At 48.6% G+C, this 21,199-nt stretch overlaps 1 protein-coding gene across 5 annotated transcripts in view; it reads right to left on the minus strand.

Moving 5' to 3' along the window:
- The window catches only part of CACNA1B (calcium voltage-gated channel subunit alpha1 B), a 308,320-nt gene that overhangs the window by 103,440 nt on the left and 183,681 nt on the right, over positions 1 to 21,199 (minus strand). For all 5 annotated transcript variants that reach the window (XR_007907763.1, XM_051807855.1, XM_051807859.1 and 2 more), the window contains exons 14-18: positions 20,226 to 20,338; positions 15,133 to 15,264; positions 14,191 to 14,263; positions 10,147 to 10,264; positions 3,128 to 3,195 (exon numbers count right to left, since the gene is read on the minus strand). Coding sequence is in view for 4 of the 5 variants with exons in the window: in XM_051807855.1 (XP_051663815.1) it covers positions 3,128 to 3,195; positions 10,147 to 10,264; positions 14,191 to 14,263; positions 15,133 to 15,264; positions 20,226 to 20,338 (504 nt within the window). In the remaining variant the exon portion in view is untranslated. The remainder of the gene's footprint in view (positions 1 to 3,127; positions 3,196 to 10,146; positions 10,265 to 14,190; positions 14,264 to 15,132; positions 15,265 to 20,225; positions 20,339 to 21,199) is intronic.

Here is a 21,199-nt window from a genome sequence, read left to right on the forward strand (position 1 = left end):
TTTGCGAGCCCTGGTGATTTATTTTTTTTTTTTTTTTAGGATCGTAAATAAAATTAAGCAGAAAAAAAAAAAAAAAGAGAGTTTCTCAAGAAGCTTTCTGCTTTGGCCATGCTGCTGAATCCATCAATATTTAATTATACTTTATAAACATCAACAAAGTCAGGTTTTTAAGTGGCCCTGTCAGCTGCTGAAATATTCACAAGAAAGCACTTAAAGGATTAAGAAAGAAGCAGGATGAGCTTCATTATCCAAGAACTGTGCCAGGCCTGCTCCTCTCTCTTAGCACATGCAAGGGATTCCCATAAATCTGGGAGGATCTGTGCCTCCAGGCTGGAGATTTCTGGGAGTGTCAGAAAGAATAGAAACAGCTGAGCTGCTGAAAGGGAAAAAATTCCCAGGAAAAATAAACCAAAGAGCCATTAAATGCAGCCCTGAGCTGATTGTGAGAGAGGGGGATGAGGAGCATGGCCTGAGACACAGGAATGTTTATCAGACTCCTGAGAGCACAGTCTGGGCTGGACATTGGATGTCAGGAAACACTCTCCAGGCAGAGCTGGGAGCTGGAGCCACTCCTGCAGCTCCACAGAGGGAAGGACAAGCTGGGACAGACAAACTCAGCCACACCAGGGATGTGGATTCTGACTGGGGGGTGGGAAATGCTGAGAAATCTGTGTGTGCCTGAGGTGTATCCATAGAACTGTGGAGGCTGGAAAACACTCCAGGATCATCAGGTCAACCCAGCACTGCCAGATCCACCACTATCCATGTCCAGAGAAGGGCAACGAGGCTGGGGAAGGGTCTGGAGCACAAGAGCTGTGAGGAGAGGCTGAGGGAGCTGGGGGGGCTCAGCCTGGACAGGAGGAGGCTCAGGGGAGACCTTCTCACTCTCTGCAACTCCCTGCCAGGAGGGGGGAGCCGGGGGGGGTCGGGCTCTGCTGCCAGGAACCAGCAGCAGGACAAGAGGGCACAGCCTTGAGCTGCCCCAGGGCAGGTTTAGGTTGGCCATTGGGCAGAAGTTGTTTGCAGAGAGAGGGATCAGCCCTTGGAATGGGCTGCCCAGGGAGGGGGTGGAGTCCCCGTCCCTGGAGGGGTTTGAGCAGAGCCTGGATGTGGCATCAGTGCCATGGGCTGGGTGACAAGGTGGGGTTGGGTCAAGGGTTGGACTCCATGGTCTCAGAGGTCTTTTCCAGCCTGGTCGATTGTGATTGATCCAGCACCACATCCACACCTTTTTGAACACTTCCATTGAATCATAGAATGGTTGGGGTTGGAAAGGACCTTAAAGTCCATCTCATTCCACCCCCTGCCCTGGGCAGGGACACCTTCCACTATCCCAGGTTGCTCCAACCTGGCCTTGGACACTTCCAGGGATGGGGAATGAACTCCTGCACCTTCCTACAACTCCAACAAGAGAAAACATCCTTGCCCACTGCAGCAGCACATGGTTAATGACCTTCTCCTACTACAAAGAACAGAGAAATCCTGTAAAACACAACCCCTGAGGTGCTTGTGGTGCTGCTTTTGCCCCTGTGACTGATGCCAAGGGCAGTGTTACCAAACAAGTTATGATTCTTTAAGAAAGAGTCTCTGCAGCAGTGGGAGATGTTGGGAAATTCCTTTACCAATAGTGTGTGGTCCCTCTGTCTGTGGTTGATGCTTGGGTTTGTACCACACAGAGCTCAGGACAAATGCCAGAGATCAGGGGGGCCCTGGGGTAGCTCCCTAAATCCATGACTGGTAAGTCTTGTGCCAGCTACTATTTTCATTATTTACTTATATTAGTGATCAATATGTCCTGGGAGGTGTCTTAGTTTTGAGAACATTGATGGAGTGTTGGAGCAAAGAATGATTAAAGAAGTGCAGCATGACCTGAGCACATATTCGAGATACTCCCATGGAAAGGAGATACACCAGAAGATCCAGGAGCATAAAAGGGAATTCTGGGGAATGGGATGTACCCAAATGACCACCAAAGCCCCTGGAAAGACCCCTATTGGTATCCAAAAAAGTTCACTGAAATAATTAGCATATATTCAGGTATTAATGAAATATAATTAACATGCAATATAAATGTGATGAGTATGTATTACTGCCATGGATATAACCTGGGCTGGGGGGTTGCTGCTCGTGAAAGCTTTGAGGAATAATCCCCCTGCATCCAGCACTGCAATAGAGTATTTTTGGCTTTCTAACCCAAAAAAAAGCTGGTTGCAGAGTTTATTTCCCAGGTTTCAGCAGCAGCAGCAGCACAGCAATGGGGGTTCATGGTTTTATCAGTGAGAACAAACTGCAAATGTGCAAAATGTGCAAAAAAAAAACCCCTCATGCTGCTCATAAACACGTCTGAGTGTGGTACAATGGCAAACCCAAAGTATGAAATAATACAAATATCAGGGGCAGTGCACTTGAAATGCTTCTTGTGCAATCCTGAGGCTGCCAGTTTTTCTCCATAGGGAATGCTCCAATAGAAATCTCCTCCACAGGGGATACTCCAATATAAATCTGTATATATATAGATATATCTATACCCAAAATTCTGCATACACTGAAGTTCCATCAGTGTCATTTCCATCTCCTGCCAGGACCTGGCTCTCTGCCTGTGCTCAGGTTGGTGCCTCAGGTTTCTCTTACCCTGGTGAGGGGCAGGAAGGTTTAACACCTTCACTGGGTGTTCCAAACACCCTCTGCAAGTTCCAGGGGGTTGACTGGAAAATTTTAATTCTTTAATCCACCCCAAACCTCAGCAAGGGAAGAAACACGAGTGCGAGACCGCAAAGGCAGCGACACAACCCCTGCCTTTGCTCATCCTGAGCTTCAGCTCAGCCCAAACCTGGGAATTGCTTCTCCTCTGCTCTTGGAAACAGCAGAAGTGCCTGAGCACCCCCCCACAGCAGTGAGATGAGCAATGGCCACTGCCCACTCTGTGATAAAACTAAGGAAAAGGCACGAAATATTCACTGCAACGAGCCTGGAATGAAACAAAACCCTGAGAAGAATAAACCTCCTGGTCCTGCTCTGCTGGGAAAGCTGGTGAACAGAGATATGGCATGAGCAGGCTCATTATCAGGTGTAATTTGGGGTCATCAGCTGCTCTCTGAGTTGGAAGAAACAGGAATCTCATCCCTACCTTGGTCAGCTCCTGGGCGTTTGCCAGGTTGTCCACAGCGATGGCCAGGAAGACGTTCAGGAGGGTGTCTTTTGGGAGGCAGATAAGGAAAAACTCCTCACCCAGCAGGCACAGCCAACTGTCCCCCTTCTGCTGCCACCACCCTTCTTTTCCCATTTATGGATTATGGATTGACCCCTTGCACCAGTGCTGTGCCATCATTCCCAATCCACCCCCTCTGCCTGGAGCTCTGCAGCCCAGGAGGTGCTGGACATCCACTTATCTCCTCCCTGGTGGGGACACACACAGGGGCTGAGCAGGGGGGGCTTTACAACCCCTAGAGACACCACAGCCCCTGGTTTTCCACTCTGGAAACCCGCCCCTCCACTCCTGCCCACACACCCCTTCATTTCCCCCCCATTCTTTAAAAGGACCACCAGTGGAGCTGCAGGAAATCAGTCACTTTAAAGCCAATATTTGCAGAATAAATACCCAGAGCTACACAAAGGTGGTGGATAGCAGGGAAGATGAAGCTCAGCCACTGCTGGATTGCAGTGTTGGAAAAAAAAAAACCATCCTGGTTTGTCCTGCTGAAGTCCATCTGAGCAGGAGAGCATCCTGGCCATCCTCCACCCTGACCAGGAGAGCATCCTGGCCATCCTCCACCCTGACCAGGAGAGCATCCTGGCCATCCTCCCCCCTCAGTGCTCACCCCCAGCTCCAGGAGAGCCCTGGAGCAGCACCCCCAGCCCCAGCTAATGAGCTCTGCAGGGAAACAGCCTGTTAGTCCAGCCCAAATTGCACCCAGCCCAGCTAAACAAGGGCAGTGCCCACGCCTGGCTGGTCCCTCTGCACAGCCCTGCATTAGATCACCGGGACAGAACGTTGGCCTCTGATTATTTATTCATGTTGTATTTTCATTTTTCCACTTTAATGATTTCAGCTCTGGGTTGTTTTATTGTTTTCATTCCAGCTCTGTGTCTGCAAAACGGCCCCGAAACGACTGTAAATCAGGAAACTGTGCCTGGGAAAGGAGGGCAAGCAAAGCAAAACCAAGTTGAAATTACTCTCCCAAGGAGAAAATGTATTTTTCTCTTGCACATTACCTGGTGACAGGAGAGTCACTCACTCCAGAGCTGTGGAAAGTTGTGTTTGCTCCTCCTATTGGGAATGGACATGAGGATGGAGTTGATCCCAGGAGTATGGACCCTCTGGAGATCCAAAATGCTTTAGCAGCCAAGTGCTGCCTCTGTGTTTGCACTGCAGGGTCCCCACCAGAGCCCAACGTGGGGCTGGGACCAGCTGCAGGTCCCCCAGGAAAGGACTTGAGGAAACTAATCCAGGTATTTGTAAGGGGCTCCAGGAGAGCTGGAGAAGGACTTTGGACAAGGGATGGAGTGACAGGACAAGGGGGAATGGCTTCAAATTGACAGAGGGCAGGGTTAGATGGGATATTGGGAATAAATTGTTCCCTGTGAGGGTGGGGAGGCCCTGGCACAGGTTGCCCAGAGAAGCTGTGGCTGCCCCATCCCTGGAAGTGTCCAAGGCTGGGTTGGAGGGGGCTTGGAGCAACCTGGGCTGGTGGAAGGTGTCCCTGTCCCTGGCAGGGGGTGGGATAAGATGAGCTTTAATCCCAACCCTAAGCAGGGTGGGATTTTCTGTCAGGTTGAAGTGTCCCCTGCTCTGTCCCAGCTCAGGGCAATGCTGAGTGAGGGCAGGACAGGGGGTGAGGATGGTGAGCTGGGGGAGCCACAAATCCCTCCTGTGAGGGGAGGAGAGGCAGGGGATGAGCTCCCAGAGTGCCATCAACCTGCAAGGAGATTTTGGGAAACCTTGGCCTCAGTGCCCCTCCGTTGCTTCCCACTCCTCAGGAGACCTCCTGGAGGAGGCAGCTGAGGTTTCTCTGCAGGCAGAGGAGCCAGGAGCAGGGCAAGGCTGAGGCACCATCTGCAGTGGTCTCTCCCAAACAAGGCTGTGCCCAGAACCCCTCGTGCCCCAGCAGACTCCACTCTGGCTCGGGCACTGTTGGCTGCAGAGCTCTGGTCCCACATGGCCATGGCACCAGAGGACTTCCCAAGGCAGGCAGGGACCAAAGCTGGCCCAAACAATGATCTCAAAGCCTGTTTGCTTTCCCTCTCAAGAGCTTTTACCGAACCTAATTCAGCCAAGACTCCAGGCCCAGGCATTCCCATCTCTAATTCCCGCTGGGATGAGCATCTCCAGAGCCTGATGTCCATCAAACCTGGGGCCTGTGCCTGTGACAGTGGGAAGTAGGAGTTGTATTAATCCCTCAGGATGCATCTGCATCCTCCCTGACTGCCAAGCCCCCCAGGGGATGGGATGCAGAGCCCTGGGGTTTCTCCAGCCAGGAACCACGTCATCCCTCAGTTTTCCTCCATCTCATGGAACATGGGATGGAAGTTTTTACCATTTGGAGACGAATCCTCTGGGACAGAGAGAGGTTTGAAATGTGATGCCCATCAACTGCTCCTTCCCTCATTCCAGGAGGGCAGGGAGTGCTGTGGGTGGGAGCACCTCGATCCCAGAGAGCCCAGGAAAAGATGATCAATATTTCATTAAAAAATATATTCATTTCCCCATTTCCTTTGAACTCAGGGCTGGTTTGCAGGTGGAAGGACAGAGGCTGCAGACAGGGGGGCTGAGGCACCCCTGGGGTGCTGCTCTGTGCTGGGTGTTTGGGTTTCTTCCTCTGGGGTGCTTCCAACCTGCTGGAAACACTTCCAGCCCTCCTACTCTGGGAATAAATGTCTCAGCAATAAAACTGTCTTCCTACCCCTGCCTCCCACACACACATGCTCAGAGTGTCTCGTGTAACAGAAGCAACCACTGGAAATGTAATTAATTTTTTTTATCAGATCAGGCTGTTTTGATCCGTTTCCAAGCAGACACAGTCTGGCAGACTCGGGTGTCTCTGCCCCCAGAAAAAGGTCCTCCAGTCCCTTTCTGCAGAGCTCTGGGATTCCCAAATATCACCCAAACTCCAGGCTCTGGCTCAGGGCTGGTGGCTGAGCCTGTGCCAGGATGGATCTCCTGCCCAGCACTCGAGGGCCAGGGGAAGGGCAGCACCTCCAGGCAGTTCCTGCTTTGCTTCTCAGGCTCCTCTGCAGGTTGTTTTTTTTTTCTCCCCCTCAACAGATGCCTCCATTTATCAATTAACTGGACAACAATGAATACAGGCATGGTGTCATTTCCTAGCAAATGGGCCAAATCCTGCTGTTCCTCCAATCACACCACTTCCATTAAGCTGGTTCCACACAGACTCTCTGGAACTGGAAACATAAAGTGAGACGCTTCTGACTTAGAAAAACAAACTTTCAGGATCTTTTCCTTGCCATGGTCCCTCGAAAAAGTAAATGGAGCCAAAGGAAGAATCCCAAGGTGCAGTGAGAAGCAGCAGAAATCAGCACCAACCCACCTTTCTTCTGCATGGAAAAGAACAATCCTGATGCCCTGAACAGCTCAGGGAGGAGAAAAGAGAACCTCGTGGTTAAAAAGAGCAGGTTCTGCAAAATGACCCAAAATCACCAGTTCCAGTTCTCTAGGGAGATTTGATCCATTCTGCCCAAACTCTTCAAAATGGCAAAGTTCACAAAGTGAAAATAAACCCTCTCCCAGCAGAGGAACCTAAGTGCCTTTTGCTGGTCAGGCCCCAGAAGGGTCTGGGCTGATTTCAGTAGTGATATAAGAAAATAAAACCATAAAGTCCTGCTTAAGAAATTCAGTTGTATGGGGAGGGATGGAAAAGCCACACTTGACATATTGCACTAAAAAAAGGTACATTTTTAAAGCTTTTTGGAAGGAGTTCTGCAAGGCAGAGTGGACAGATCTTTATGAAGTCCCAAGTTAGAGCAATGAAGTCACACTAATCTAATCTAATAATTAATTTAAGGAGAATTAATCATCTTTGATGATCCTTCCAGCTCAGGATATCATATGATTCTGTGTTTCTAGCCTAGAATTAAGCTGATCAAAAACTCAGACTTGCTCTGTGTAGTGTGTTCTCATGGTGTTCCCTGGGCTGTGGGGTCTCCTTGGGAAGTGACCCCAAGGCTGAGACACTTCCACCCTCTGCACTCCCCTGTCCTTCACTCTGCAGCATCCCTGCCATTAATGACTGTTTTACCTCCTGCAGCCATGCAGGGCTCTCCTTTCCTGGCAAACTGAACTTTATTTTCAGATGTTCCTGGCTGTGTTTGGACAGTTAATGCTGACCTGAGTCCCTGGTAAGACCCTCAGGGATAAATGAGTGCCTGCTGCTCACTCCCAGCACCACAGACAAAGCTGCTGGACAGCAGGGTTTGACCTGACCTTCCCCAAATGCTGATGAAACATCAGCACAGGCTTTAGTGGAATCACTGCTGCAATCCCCATGGAAAACACCCACGGGAGAGCTTTAACCCCTCAGCCTTCCCCACACACCCTAAGCCCAGTTCTCCCCTCCTGCCCACAGTGCTCAAAGGTCTGTGTGGGGCAGAAAGGCTCTTACAAACTCTCTGGGAAAGCTGCTGATATTCCCAGACTAAGTTTGGGTCTCTAATTCTCCAACAGGGATGTAAATCCCCACGGGAATTAATGGGTTTGTCTGAGGTTTATAGCTCTGATCACCTGAAGTATCACAGAGTCCCAGAATGGTTTGGGTTGGAAGGGACCCTAAAGATCATCTCATTCCACCCCCTGCCATGGGCAGAGACACCTTCCACCAGACCAGGTTGCTCCAAGCTGGACTTGGACACTTGCAGGGATGGGGCAGCCACAGCTTCTCTTTAGGGAAGTTGGAAAACTTCAAAAGTTGGTGGAAGAAGCCTTCCAGGAAATTACAGAAGGTTTTCTGGGCATTGTTACTGTTTATCAGCCAGGTTTTCCCTCTTTCTGTGCTCAGAGGAACTCACCTGCAGCGAACTCCTCCCTCCCTGCAGGACTCACGGAGAACTAAAGAATCCAAACTCGATCCATCCTCCTTGCTAAACACCCCAGCAATGCCCCAGGGAGCTGTGCCACCATCCTGTGCCTGTGGGTAAAGGGGAGGGCAGAGGCACTGGAGATATCTCAGGGAAAAAGCCACGAAAGCCACTGCCTGGATCACCTCAGAAGGGGAAGCCAGGATGAGATCTGAGGGGAATGTGGACAAGGTTTCACCTCCCCACTGTCACAGCAAGCAAAGGCAAATACTGAGCTCATGGCAGTGGCAGCAGGTGAGCCAGGTCCTTATGGCCTGCCCTTGAACACCCCCTGCTCTCTCCCTTTTAATGAAAACTAAAGGACAAGGGAGAAGCCTGTCTGAATTAAAGGTGAGGCAGGGAATTAATACCCCGTTCCTCCAAAACGCTGGCTCGGAGCTGCTCGCAGGGTAAGAGTCTCTCTCAGCTGTGCTGTCAAGCCTGATTACGGCTTAATCTCATTTTCAAATGCCAAGCCTGGAGGATTTAGAGCTCTCCCTCCCTGCCAGCTCTCCACTGACCCAGTTTTCCAAAGGCTGTGTTTCTGGAAGGGGCTGGGAGGTGGATGTCTGAGCGTGGCTGCCCAGCCAGGCGGGCACCGCGGCCGCTGCGGCTCCGACAGCGCCGGATAATGGGATAAATCCCACAGGGACACTCTGGTGTGACAAGCACAGCTCTGCCTGTCTGCTCTGCTCTTCCCCAGCGCTGTTCCTCATGCTAATGGAGGGATCTCAGACAGAGGAAAGGGCTGGAGACACCCTATCTCCTGTCATCTCGCCCTCAGCTGAAGCAGCCCCTGTGACAGCTCCCTGTCCGTAGCCCAAGTGCTGCCCCCATGACCCCTCCCTCCCTCCCAGGTACCCAGCCAGCCCAAACAACACCAGGAAAAGATGAGCTCTGGGACTGTAACCAGCAAGAAGGTTCTCCCTGCTGGGCAGGCCCCCAAGCAGAGCAGCAAGGCTCAGTTATTACCCCTGTTTCAGAGAACAAACAAACCAGCTGGGTGCTTTGTCCCTGCAACAGTTTCTAAAGTCCCATTTTTGAGGCTGCTCTGTTTGACTCCAGCTTGAGGCTGCAGGCAGCAAACATCACACCAAGGATCCTGAACCTGCTTAATGGCAGCAATTCCACAGAGCAATTCCATCAGCAGGGGCAGAGCCACCACAGCCCCTCTGCTCCAGCTTCAACTCATCACACCCAGATGTGACATCAGGGAATCGCCTCAGTGCTGTATAAAATAGATCCTCCCTTCCCAAATCCCATCTCCATGTCACTGTGTTCTTGCCTGCTTAGTCCTGTCAGGACATATCAGACATCAAAGTGCTGCTGGTTCCCCACAGACACCCTGGGACATTTTGGGGGAGGCACAAGCCCCCAGTTTCTTCTTGCCCTCAAGAGATTTTCATCTTGAAGCAGAAGAAAACAGACACTTCATGTGCCAAGTCCTGGACCACGACTGAATGAGTCTGAAACCCCAGAGCCTGAAACCCAAGATCTAGAATTAAATTTTAAGCACTAAGTGGAGACAGGATAATTTCCAGCATTTGGAACAGCACAGCTGGTTGAGCTGCCCTGGAGACAAAGGCACCAAGAGAATGGAGCCTCATCTACCCACCAACCCAATTTCAGCTCTTCCTTCCCCTGACCAACCACAAACCATCTGTGAAGATGTCTGAGGTACAGAGGTCCTGCTCTGACCTGACTTCAGTTATTTTTCCCACCTCATAACAGGACATCCTCAAGGAAAACACAAACTAACTCGTAATAGGACATCCTCAAGGTAAAATATAAAGTAACTCATATAGGACATTCTCAAGGAAAACATAAACTGACTCACAGTAGGACATTCTCAAGGTAAAAGGTAACAATTAAAATGAAATTTCATGAAATTAAATCAAATCAAAATTTCTAACGTTGCCATAAGAAGAGCGACACCAACCTGGATAACTCACCTACACACCTTAGCCCAGGGGCTGGAAGGAGAAAAAGCAATAATTCTGTTTTAAAAAGTGCAAAAGGGTAAGAACTGAAACAAAATAAGGTCTCTCTGGCAGCCCAAGAAGGGCACCCGAGGAAGGATACAGTTCCCAAACAGCGTCAGGACGATGAAGTAGATGGAGGAGAACATCCCCGAGCGGACCCCGCCCTGCGACTCGATCCCGTGGTACATCACAGCATTCCAGTCCTCCCCCGTCAGGATCTGCAGGGGTGGGAGAGAGGAGAACAGGGGGTGACTTAAAGGAAGGACAGAGGGGTCAGGGGGAGCCAGGCAGGGTGATGCCATCTGGGAATGCTCCCCAGGAGAAAGGGGTGAGCACATGGGGGGCATCAGGCCCAGTGAGGGAGGGGATTGTCCTGCTCTGCTCTGGGCTGGGGGCAGTTTGGGCACCACGGCACAAAAAAACATCTAAAGCTGTTCAGAGGGTCCAAAAGAGGGATGCAAAGATGGTGAAGGTGCAACCCTTCTGGGGTCTGCAACTTCCTCCAATCCCTGCTCCCTGCTGCAAAAACCAACCCAACAGAATAAGGCAAACCTCTCTCTCCCTGGAGAAGAGATGAAGAAAAGAATCAAACCTCAAAGGGTGGAGATCAATCACCTCTCTCAGTGAGAGGAGATCAATCACCTCTCTCAATCAGCCTCCTCAGCACAGGAGGCTCCTGGATGTTGGAGCAGCAAAGTCTCCTGGAATTTCAGTTTTACCATTCCAGGAATGATAAAGGCAAGAGGGTGCCAAACTTTTCTCCAAGGTGCACATGGACAGGCAAGGGGAGATGGATACAAGCAGCAACAAGGGAATTTTCAGCTGGATAATCCTGAATTCCAGGGCTTTGTAAAGTGGGGAAGCAGAGGGGCAGCTCCAATCCCTGTGAGCAGGGACAGGACCCAGGGAATGGGTGGAGCTGTGTAAGGGCAGGGTTAGGCTGGATTTTGGGAAAAGGTTCTTCCCCCAGAGGGTGGTTGGCACTGACCAGGCTCCCCAGGGCAGTGGGCACAGCCCCAAGGCTGCCAGAGCTCCAGGAGGGTTTGGACAATGCTCTGAGGGACAGGGTGGGATTGTTGGGGTGTCTGTGCAGGGCCAGGAGCTGGACTGCATGATCCTGCCCCTCTGGGTTCCCTGCCTGCTGCCCAGCTCTGCCCAAGGGCTCTCTCCCAGGCAGAAGCAGCAAAAGCCACATTCCAACACATCACTCCCAGCACAATTCCTCCCCCCTCTCCATTTTCAAGTCATGCAGAGACACCGGGTTTCAACAGCACCTTTCCTGGCACTTCCCATAATCCTAAGAAAACTCTTGAGCTCTAATGCCCTGAGTGGGAGTTCTGTCAGCTCCAGCTCCACTCATCCCCTTCCTACAGAAGGGTTTGGGTTGCTCAGCTCCCCCCACCCCACACACACTGTACCCAAGGAGTAGCTTTGTCACCTCTCCCACCCCTGCCCTGCTCCTCAGGGGTGTGGAGAGCCCTGCTCAGCTGGGACAGGGATGGGCACCACTCCCACTGCCAGGCATTGGGCACCACCACCACCGCAGGGCTGGCACAATACAGGTTCTTCTCCAGTTTTCCCAAGTTTGACCCAGACAGCCACAAAGCACAAAAAAAACCCCAACCCCTAAGGAGAAGCAACAACCACTGTATGAGAGAGGACAGATGAGGGAAGTTGGAGGGGCCTTGTGCAGGGACAGGAGGAGCCACAGCCCAGCCCTGCAGAGCTGAACATTGACCTGGGACTAACTAACAAATACATGAATAATAGGAAAATTAATCAGAACACATGAAAACACCTCAGTCTCAAGCAAGCCTTGCCATGCTTGATGCTAATTTTTTACACCAGTCTCACTCATTCATCACTGAGTGACACTGGGTGTAACATTCCTGCCAGTCCTGCTCACCACATTTTGGGCAGAGCAGCCCTTCCCTTGCCTGCTGTGGCACAGTCAAACAACAGCTACTTTTAGCACATTCAAACAATCCCATGGGATGTGAAGCTCAAATTCCTAAATAGGAAGTTGTCTTTGTGTTTAGTAGGGGAAAAAAAAGGGAAATGAAAAGGCCACAGCATGGTGTGTGTTGGGATCCAGTCCCATGTGCACGTGGAAGGGGAGGTTTTAGAAAGGAATCTAAAGCCCAAACATTGACCCAAAATTTGTAGTTCAGAGGAGGAGGAGGATGGACCAAAAGCAGGGATTATCAAAATGCCTCTGGGATATTATTATTATTATTATTATTATTATTATTATTATTATTATTATTATTATTATTATTATTATTATTATTATTATTATTATTGTCATAATTATTATCATATTTTAACAAATAAATAATAATATTATATTTATTATATTTATTATATGATTACTAATGCTATTGTTATAATATAATAATATATAATTGAAATAATAAATATTATTATTATATTATATTATATGGAATGGTACATTATATAATAACTATTAATATAGTAATATAATTCTATGTAACCTAATATAATTATCATTATAATAATCAATATAAAAATAACATTATTGTTTTGTTATCATATCATATAATAATATATAATTAATGCAACGGTTATTAATAATATATATTGCACCTGATATATATTATATAATAATTATTAATATATTATGTGTGGTATATAAGCATAATAATCAAGTAATGTAAAATTATATTATTGTTACTGCTATTATTATTATTATTATTATTATTATTATTATTATTATTATTATTATCCAAATGCCTGTGGGAGGCTGCACTCAGTTAATCCAGTGCTGATGGGTTTTGCTGGTTTTAATTCACAGCTCTGACATTCTGGACAAATGTCCTAAACCCAACAGCATTTTCCTTCACCCCACAGGGTATTTTATCTCAAGGAAATATTTCAGCTAAATATTCTCATGGACAACCATATTCCCAAAGCAAAATCCCATCAACATTCCCAAGCCTGACTGGGGCTCAGTTCCTGCTCGCTGGCAATACCTTTTTGTATCTTTAAGCCCTTTTTTGGGTGAGCACTCAAATCCTGGGCAAATATTAATTTGCAATATCTTGGAGGTCAGTGCAGAACCTTCTTCCCAGCTGGGGGAGAAGCAACACCCACGGGAAGAGCTCACAGGGCACGTTTGCTTTTAGATTCTTTGTGTTAATCCAAAAATTGGCATCAATCCCCCCCTTTTTTTGCCCTTTTTGGGCCATGACACTGAAATACAAAATGCCTGAGTTAAACCTCGCTGAGCTGTGTCAAAGTTGGGCTCAGGGGTGAAGCCTCAGCTCCAGCCCACCCCAGGAATTTGGGTGGGACGAGGTTACAAATGCTGGGTGGGTTCCACAGACCTGGGAGGGTCCCCTGCACACGGAGCAGCAGCCTCAGCTTTTACTGAAACACTCAAAGTGATTGTTTTTAAAAAACAATTGTGTTTTTAAAAAATTGTTTTTTCTTTAAATACAAAAATTGTATTTAAAAAATGCAAAATTAAATACAAAAATTGTATTTAAAAAATACAAAATTAAATACAAAAATCGTATTTAAAAAAGATACAAAGAAAACAGCTGCAAAATGAAGCTTTTCAATCCCAGCATCTCCCAGAGCTGTGAGTCCCTCCTGCCTTCTCGCGAACCCGCCCGAGGCCGGTGCCTCTCTCATGGAAGGCAATTCTCACCCAGCATTAACTTCTCTGGAGTTATTACTGGGCCAAAAGCTGCATTATTTCCCTGCTGCCTGCAGCTCCCTCAGGCCTCTCTGCTCATTAAATTATGGCAAAAGTGCAGCAGGTCAAGCACTGGCTCATTCCAGGATCCACGAGCCAGAGCTGCCATCCCAGGGCTGGGAGACAACAGCCTGGGCACACACAGACTTTAAGAACAGCACAGAAATACCTATTTTATCAATTTTTTTTTTCTTCCTAGCAAAAAAATCTTTTGTTCTACTTTTCTTTAATTCCACGGTGTCGATTTTTAATTTGATTTTTTTAATGATGTGTTGATCGAGCAGCGAAGCAAAACACGTGAAAAGGAAGGACTTCTTTCCTAAACCCCACAGATTTTTGAGGACCTCTTTGCCTTCCATAAGCAAGGGGAGATGCCCAGGAATTCCTCTTCTAACCCTGCCCCAGGCCAAGGTGTGGCTTTACCTGGAACACGGTGAGGATGGCGGCGGGGAAGGTGTCGAAATTCGTGGTCGGAGTTTCGTCTTGGAAGTTGAACCTGGAGAGAAAGGAGAGATCCAAAGCAGAGCAGTGAGGGCCAAGCAGCTCCCAGGCATCTCCTAATCCCCTGCAACGCTCCAGAAACCCAGTCAGGGAGCAGCATTTGTTCCACCTGGCAATAACAGCCCAGGCAAGCACAGCAGGGAACACGGTGTCTGTGAGAAGGTGCTCAACAGGACCATTAGCAGGAACTCAATCTCATTCCCAGAGAAAATTCGGATGCTGCGAAATTCGTTTGCAGCCACAATTAAAATGAACAATCCAAATCTCAAATGGTTTTTGCCGAGCAACCCATTCCAAGAAGTTTTCGTCCTCCGGTGCGAAAGCCCAAATTGAAATTACCCTCTTAGTAGATAATTTCTTTTTAATATTTTAAAGATATAATAGCAATTGACTGAGGGGAAAAAAAAAAAAAGACCAAATAAAACCGTGTTATTTCGTTTCAGAATCGATGCTGGGGTTTAAATGATAATACTGTGATATTTCGTGCTGCAAAATTCACCACAAGTGGCATTTCTAATGAGAATAATCAGATTCAACAGCACCGTGTTTTCCAGCAGAAAAATATTCCAAGTGAATAAATATATTGTCACCCTGGATATTGGGGAAAGGATTTGCCTTTTCCTTAATATATTAAGTGATGCCTTCCCCAGGCTTGTTTCTTTATGGGGGTATGTGGGGACTGTGGGATGACAAAGGGGGCTTTGAATTAGGGTTGTTCTTTCTTAGGGAAGAGTTCAGCTCCAGGTAAAACACTGGAACAGGAACTATTTTCCTATAAATTTCTCAGCAGCCCAGGAAGACTGAGAGTGCAGCAGGATGTGACCCTTCCAGCCCTGCAGCCCCAGGATGAATAATCAGACTTACTGTCCTCCAAAGAGCTGCATCCCCAGCAGAGCAAAGACCACGATGAACAGGAACAGCAGGAAAAGCAAACTGATGATGGACTTCATGGAGTTCAGCAGGGAGACCACCAGATTCCTCAGGGAATTCCAGTACCTGTGGTGGAGATCAGAGCAGCCAAGAGAGAACGTGAGTGGGGGAAGAGCCTTTGGTGAGAAACTAATATGAATTATCTCCCGAGCGATAGGACGAGAGGAAATGGCCTCAAGTGGCCCAGGGGAGGTTTAGGTTGGATATTAAGGCAACATTCCTTCCTGGAAAGGGTGGTGAGGCATTGGCACAGCTGCCCAGGGCAGTGGTGGAGTGCCCATCCCTGCAGGGATTTTAAAGCCCTGTGGATGTGGCACTTGGGGACGTGGGCCAGTGGTGGCCTTGGCAGTGCTGGCCAACAGCTGGGCTTGATGATCTTGAAGGTCTTTTCCAACCTGACTCTATGATTTTCTTATTATAAAACAGGAGGAGAATGACAAGGAATATCAGCCTCTTTAAGCTCCCTTCTGCTGTTGGAAAACACGGCTCAGGGAGTGGAAAATCTCTTGGAGCATCCTGAGGGCAGAGGTGGTCACTTGGGGTGTGTGCACCCACACTGAGTTGTGTGCAGTGAATGTCTGGATTAGTTCCTCCTCTACCCCCTTTCCTGGTATAGATTTTGACCTTCTGGCATCTTCTCATCCAGCACAGCAGCCAGATGAGAACTAAAATGCCCCGAATCAGCAGGGGTGTCAAAAGTCTACCGACATCATGAAGGTGACACTGAAGGTGGGAACAGTGAATCCAGCTCTCCATAACACACAAATCAGGAATAAACACCTCATTCCCACCAGGACATCTCTGTGGTGTGTCCTTCCAACCCAGTATCAACCAGTGGATTTAAATTCCCACATGTTTAAACGTTCCTGTAGGAGTTTCACACCCCCATCAGTGCCCAGCCATGCCTTTGGTGTGGGGAAATTCAGGTGTCCAGGACAGAGCCTTGGAGAGAACAAATCCAGGACGATAATTCCAACGTGGCAAGAGGGAATTCAGGCTCAGCCTGAATCCTGACTGACACATCCAAGTCACATGTGGCCAGATACAGAAGATGGGTTGGTTTTGCCTCCCCTGTGCCCAGAAGCAGCTCCTGGCACAGCCACAGGCAGGAATGTGGAGAGATGGCAGTGCTGGGAAGGGTCTCAGAAACAGCTCTTTCCTGGCTTTATTGCCCTGCTGAGAACAGGCAGGGAGGGTTATATCAGGAAAACTAATGAGTCAGGAAATGCAGAAAGAGCTGGGCAGCTCTTTGACGAGCTCCTTTTGGACCCAGATTCTTGTGGAACAATGGGATCGGAACAGGCAGCGGGAAAGGAATGATTTGGAGCCATTTCACGTGTCCTCTGCTCAAAGTTGGGAGTCTGAGGCCATGGGGGAGGAATTTTTCCCTCTTTGTCTCCATTGGCTTCTCTCATTTCCACTGCCTGGCACTGGGAGCTGCCCTGCAGAGCTGAATGCCTGCCCTGAGTGTCCTCCTGCTGCAGTTTGGGGATGGCTCCACACCCTGAGCTCATTCCTGCAGTGTGGCTGTGGGTCCCCAGCAGAAGGAAGCCCCTGGATTTGTCAGATCTGCTGATAAGGAGAGAAGCTAAGAGCTGGAGTCACCATCCCCTTTCCTTTGTCTTTGTTTTCCCCTCTCCCTTCCCCTAGGTGTAGCTGGGAGGACTGAACCACCCCCTGTTCCTCTGTGCTGGGGGTGATACAACCACGTCCATCCCAGGAGAAGTAGGATCTTACACTCCCATTCCAAGAAAATTTACTTCCATAATACAGTGACAGAGGTTTCAGGATAAACTCTGGTCTCTCAGGAGAGTATCTCCAGTGGAAATGTTGCAACCAAACCTGCCCAGGGTCAGCCCCAAAGCAAAAGGGGCTGGGCTGCTCTCCTTGGAGAGGGAGGGTTTGCTGCTCCCACAGCTCTCCCAAGCTGGACACAACAGTTTCAGACCAAACCTGCCTCATCCAAGGGCTTCACACCTCACAGGGAGCACAACTGGACCCAAAATCCATGGGAGCTGGAGGCTCTGCCTTGTCCTGGAATAGCACAGCACCAAACCCTGACCCAGAGCACCAGGATATTCTGAGGAGCTGCATTTCTGCAATACCAGTCCCTGTTCAGCTCTGCCAGGGCAAAGACAAGCACATGAAGCTGGTTTGCCCTTGTTCTCCCTGCTGAATTTTAGCCCCTCTCAATCTGTATCCCCTCCTGGTGGATCCTGCTGGCACCTTTCAGGCCGGTTGGAATTTCACTTTTTAACTCTTGCTGTCCATGGTCACTGTGATTTAAGACTGGGATTGAAAAGGTCTCATCCCATTGATAATTCAAAGCAGGATGTGCTGTCCATGGTCACACTGATTTGGCATGTGGGAATGAAAAGGTCTCATCCCTGATTTGGGATGTGGGAATCAAAAGGTCTCATCCCACTGATTATTCACAGCAGGATTTTCTGTCCATGGTCACACTGATTTGGGATGTGGGAATCAAAAGGTCTCATCCCACTGATTATCCAAAGCAGGATCTGCTGTCCATGGTTACACTGATTTGGGACATGGGAATGAAAAGGTCTCATCCCACTGATTATCCAAAGCAGGAGGATTGAGTTTAGCTCAGTTGGTTCAAACTTGGTTCTAAGAACACCAAGGTCAGGTTCAATCCCCTGTTTGGGCCATTCACTTAAGAGCTGGACTCAATGATCCTTGGGGGTCCCTTCCAAATGAGAATATTCTGGGATTCTGGGACTGCAGTTGGCTTCTGCTGAACGTGGAAGGAAAATAAACCAGGGCAGGGAGTTGCAGAGAGAAATTCCTATGGAAGAGATGGAAAAAGGAAACAGGAAACTCCTGAGGGTCAGGGTGTTCTCACAGCAAAGGCTGCAATGAGAGAGTGTGGGCAGAATCTGTGCCTGGTGGTAGCACTTTGGTGGCTCTCATGAGTCATGAGAGGACTGAGCTGTGCAGCTCCAACGCCGGGATAATGCGGGATCATCCCGTGGGAGCCGCAGGGACGTGGCTGCTGGTCACACAACGAGCTCATTCCTGTCGTGTCAGGTGAAAATTCCACATAATCAGGTCAAGGGAACATCAGGATCAGGGGGGTGACAATGTCACTGATGTCCTGAGAAAGGGGGAAGAGCCCTGGGCTTTGTTAAGTTAAATCTCTTCTCCCAAGGAACGAGTAGTAGGACAAGAGGGAACAGCCTCAAACTGTGCCAGGGGAGGGTTAGGGTGGATACCAGGGAAAATTTCTTTGCTGAAAGGCTTGTCCAGGCCTGGCACAGCTGCCCAGGGCAGTGGGGGAGTCACCATCCCTGCAGGGACTTAAAAGCTGTGTGGATGTGGCCCTTGGGGACAGGGATTAGTGGTGGCCTTAGCAGTGCTGGGGGAACAGTTGAATTCGATGCTCTTGAAGGTCTTAAAGGTCTTTTTCAACCTAAACATTTCTTGTGATTCATCCCTTGATCCTGCTGGCTAAAAGGAATAGTCAAAACTCACCAAAAAAAATAAGATTTTACCTTCCAAAAATGGCCAGAATTTTGAAAAAGCACAACACACAATCAGACACAGCAAATCTCAGTAGCTGGGGATAAAATTATCTGCTGATGATTCATGGCTCTGAATTTCCTACAAAACCAGGAGCTTCCCATACATAAGATTAGTGCAAAGGTAAACTACAGTGACACTTTTGGTGCAGGTACCCACCTATTTTACCAGACAATCACAGAACTTAATGTTTCCAGCCCCTTTTTCCCAGAGTGCAACAGCTGACACTGCATCACACACAAATCTGGGATCTGCACAATCCTTAACAGGTACAAACCAGCAAACCCCCCAGAGCCAACAAAACCTGGGCCCTCAAACAGCTGCCAAAGCACCTGGTGACTTCCAGTGATTGGTTTGTTCCAGTGCCATCACCTGGGCCTTATTTATTTCTGGCAGTTGTGCACCAGGGGTGTTTTTGGCAGGAGTTCTTATTCCTCCTCCTGTTACTTCAAGCCAAGGAGCGTTAGGGGAGTGATGGAAAGAAGGGAGAGCCGAGGAGGCAACGGTGGAAAAAAATAAGGTGGAAAACAACAGCAGGGGCACCTAAATGTGTCATCAATTTGCACACCAGGGCTTGGAAAGCCTGCAGAAATGGCTCTAGATGGGTTTCTAAATGGCACAGGAGCTGTTTGCTGATGCCAGAGCACATTAACGTGAGGCAGGAGCACGAAAACAAGGGAAAAGCTGTGGCAACACCACTCCAGTGAAAATTCAGCCTCCCAGACGTGCCCAGAGCAGACACAGCACAGGCAGCAGCAAAACTCTGCCTATTTGTGTCAACACAGGGGCTCAGGCACCAGGATTTAGCAGCCAGCAATACCCAGGGTATTTGGTTTTCCAGTTCCCAAATCCTTCAGGAGCAGCAGATAAGGACAGTGAGAAGCTGATGGGACTTAGAAAGTCAATAAGGAATTTGTGTATTTTACCACAAGAGCTAAGGGGTAACATAATGAGGGGTTTGTTCTAAACAAGCTTAAAAACAAAGCAAAAAAGGGATATTTTCCTGCAGCCCATCATTACACTGTGGAACTCTCTGCCCAAGGGCAGAAAAGCCTCTACACGAGGCTGGCGGGGGGGGGGGGGGGGGGGGGGGGGGGGGGGGGAAAGGGCTGTTAAAAATCTTTGTGGATGCAAATGCAGGCTCAGGAACTCCCAAAATTTCCAGCTGCCAGAAACCCCCATTGCCCAGCTGAGGAAAAGGGTAATTCTGCATCTGCAGTTCTCTTCTGCTCCCATCAGGACCAACCTAATGGGATGTCAGGACAGACAGGGGTTTTGTGCCAGCAAAAACGGGGGTTTGGGGCATTGTTTTGGTTTTTTTTCCCTCCAGCTTCTGGTTATTTATTTATTTATTGTTTATAAATATAAATATATAACAATAAATAAAAATATCAACAAAACCACTCCTCCTTTCTGTGGGGTTGGTAATCCAGATTTCACATGGTGCTAGAAGGCTGCTGTGAGACTGAAAAGGGAGCTGGACTTACTTTGTTACTTTGAAAATCCTCAGCAGTCGAAGTGCCCTCAATACACTGATGCCAAATGAGGTTCCTGGTTTCACTGCAGCCCAAATAACTTCAAATATACTTCCCACGATGACCTGCAAGAAGAAGGTTGGTTTTTTAACATACATAAGGCAAAACTTCTCCTTATTTCTCCGTTGTGAGGCTGAGGAAAGCCCAGGAATCAGAGCTCAGGCTGTGATGGTTTTCTTAGGAAAACTTCAGGAAAATCATAAATTGGCCAAGAGCACTGGAAATCCCTAATTTTACCACTGGAAATCCTTATCCCAACTTTCTGCAGCCCAGACTGAAAAAGGGCAATACCCAGCAGCAGAACACATTGGGATCTCCTATACCCAGTCAGGAACTTGTTGCTTTTTCTCCAGCAACCAAACTGCCTTAAAATAACCTTTTTGGAATGACACTGTGCTTTATTATTGTATTTTTTTTTTAACACTGGCTCAACTGCAAATGCCAACACTTTGTTTTCCCACCCCACACAGGGGGTCTGTGCAGAGATCCAGGGGGGCACTGCCCCGGATCCTTCCCTGCCCATCAGAAGGACCAGAATCCTTCACCTGCAGCAGAGCAGTGAAGCTCTGGGTGATATCCACCAGAAACTTCTGGCAGCTGAGAGTGTTTAGGAGGGCAATTAAAGCAATTGCTGTTGTGAGACCCGGCAAAGCCTCCAGCACACACATCCAACCAGCTGCCTCGGGGGATGGACAAAGTCGTCCCAAATCGAGGTGGAATTTTTTTAAGTCCCGGTTTGTTTTGGCTGGGGGGGTTTAAGGACGGCAGGGAATTAACCCGGAGCAATGGAAACAAAACCTTCTGAGATATCCTTCATTACCAAAAGGACAAAGCAGCAATGGGTTAAGCACAGCTGGGAAGGGCAATTATCTCCGCGCAGGTTGCTGCACAGTTAATAAGATAAAACAGGCATTTCGCTGCCAATT

This window comes from Manacus candei, unplaced genomic scaffold (genome assembly GCF_025592945.1).
Source record: "Manacus candei isolate 608988 ecotype Guabito, Panama unplaced genomic scaffold, ASM2559294v1 h1tg000071l, whole genome shotgun sequence".
Lineage (NCBI taxonomy): Eukaryota > Metazoa > Chordata > Aves > Passeriformes > Pipridae > Manacus > Manacus candei.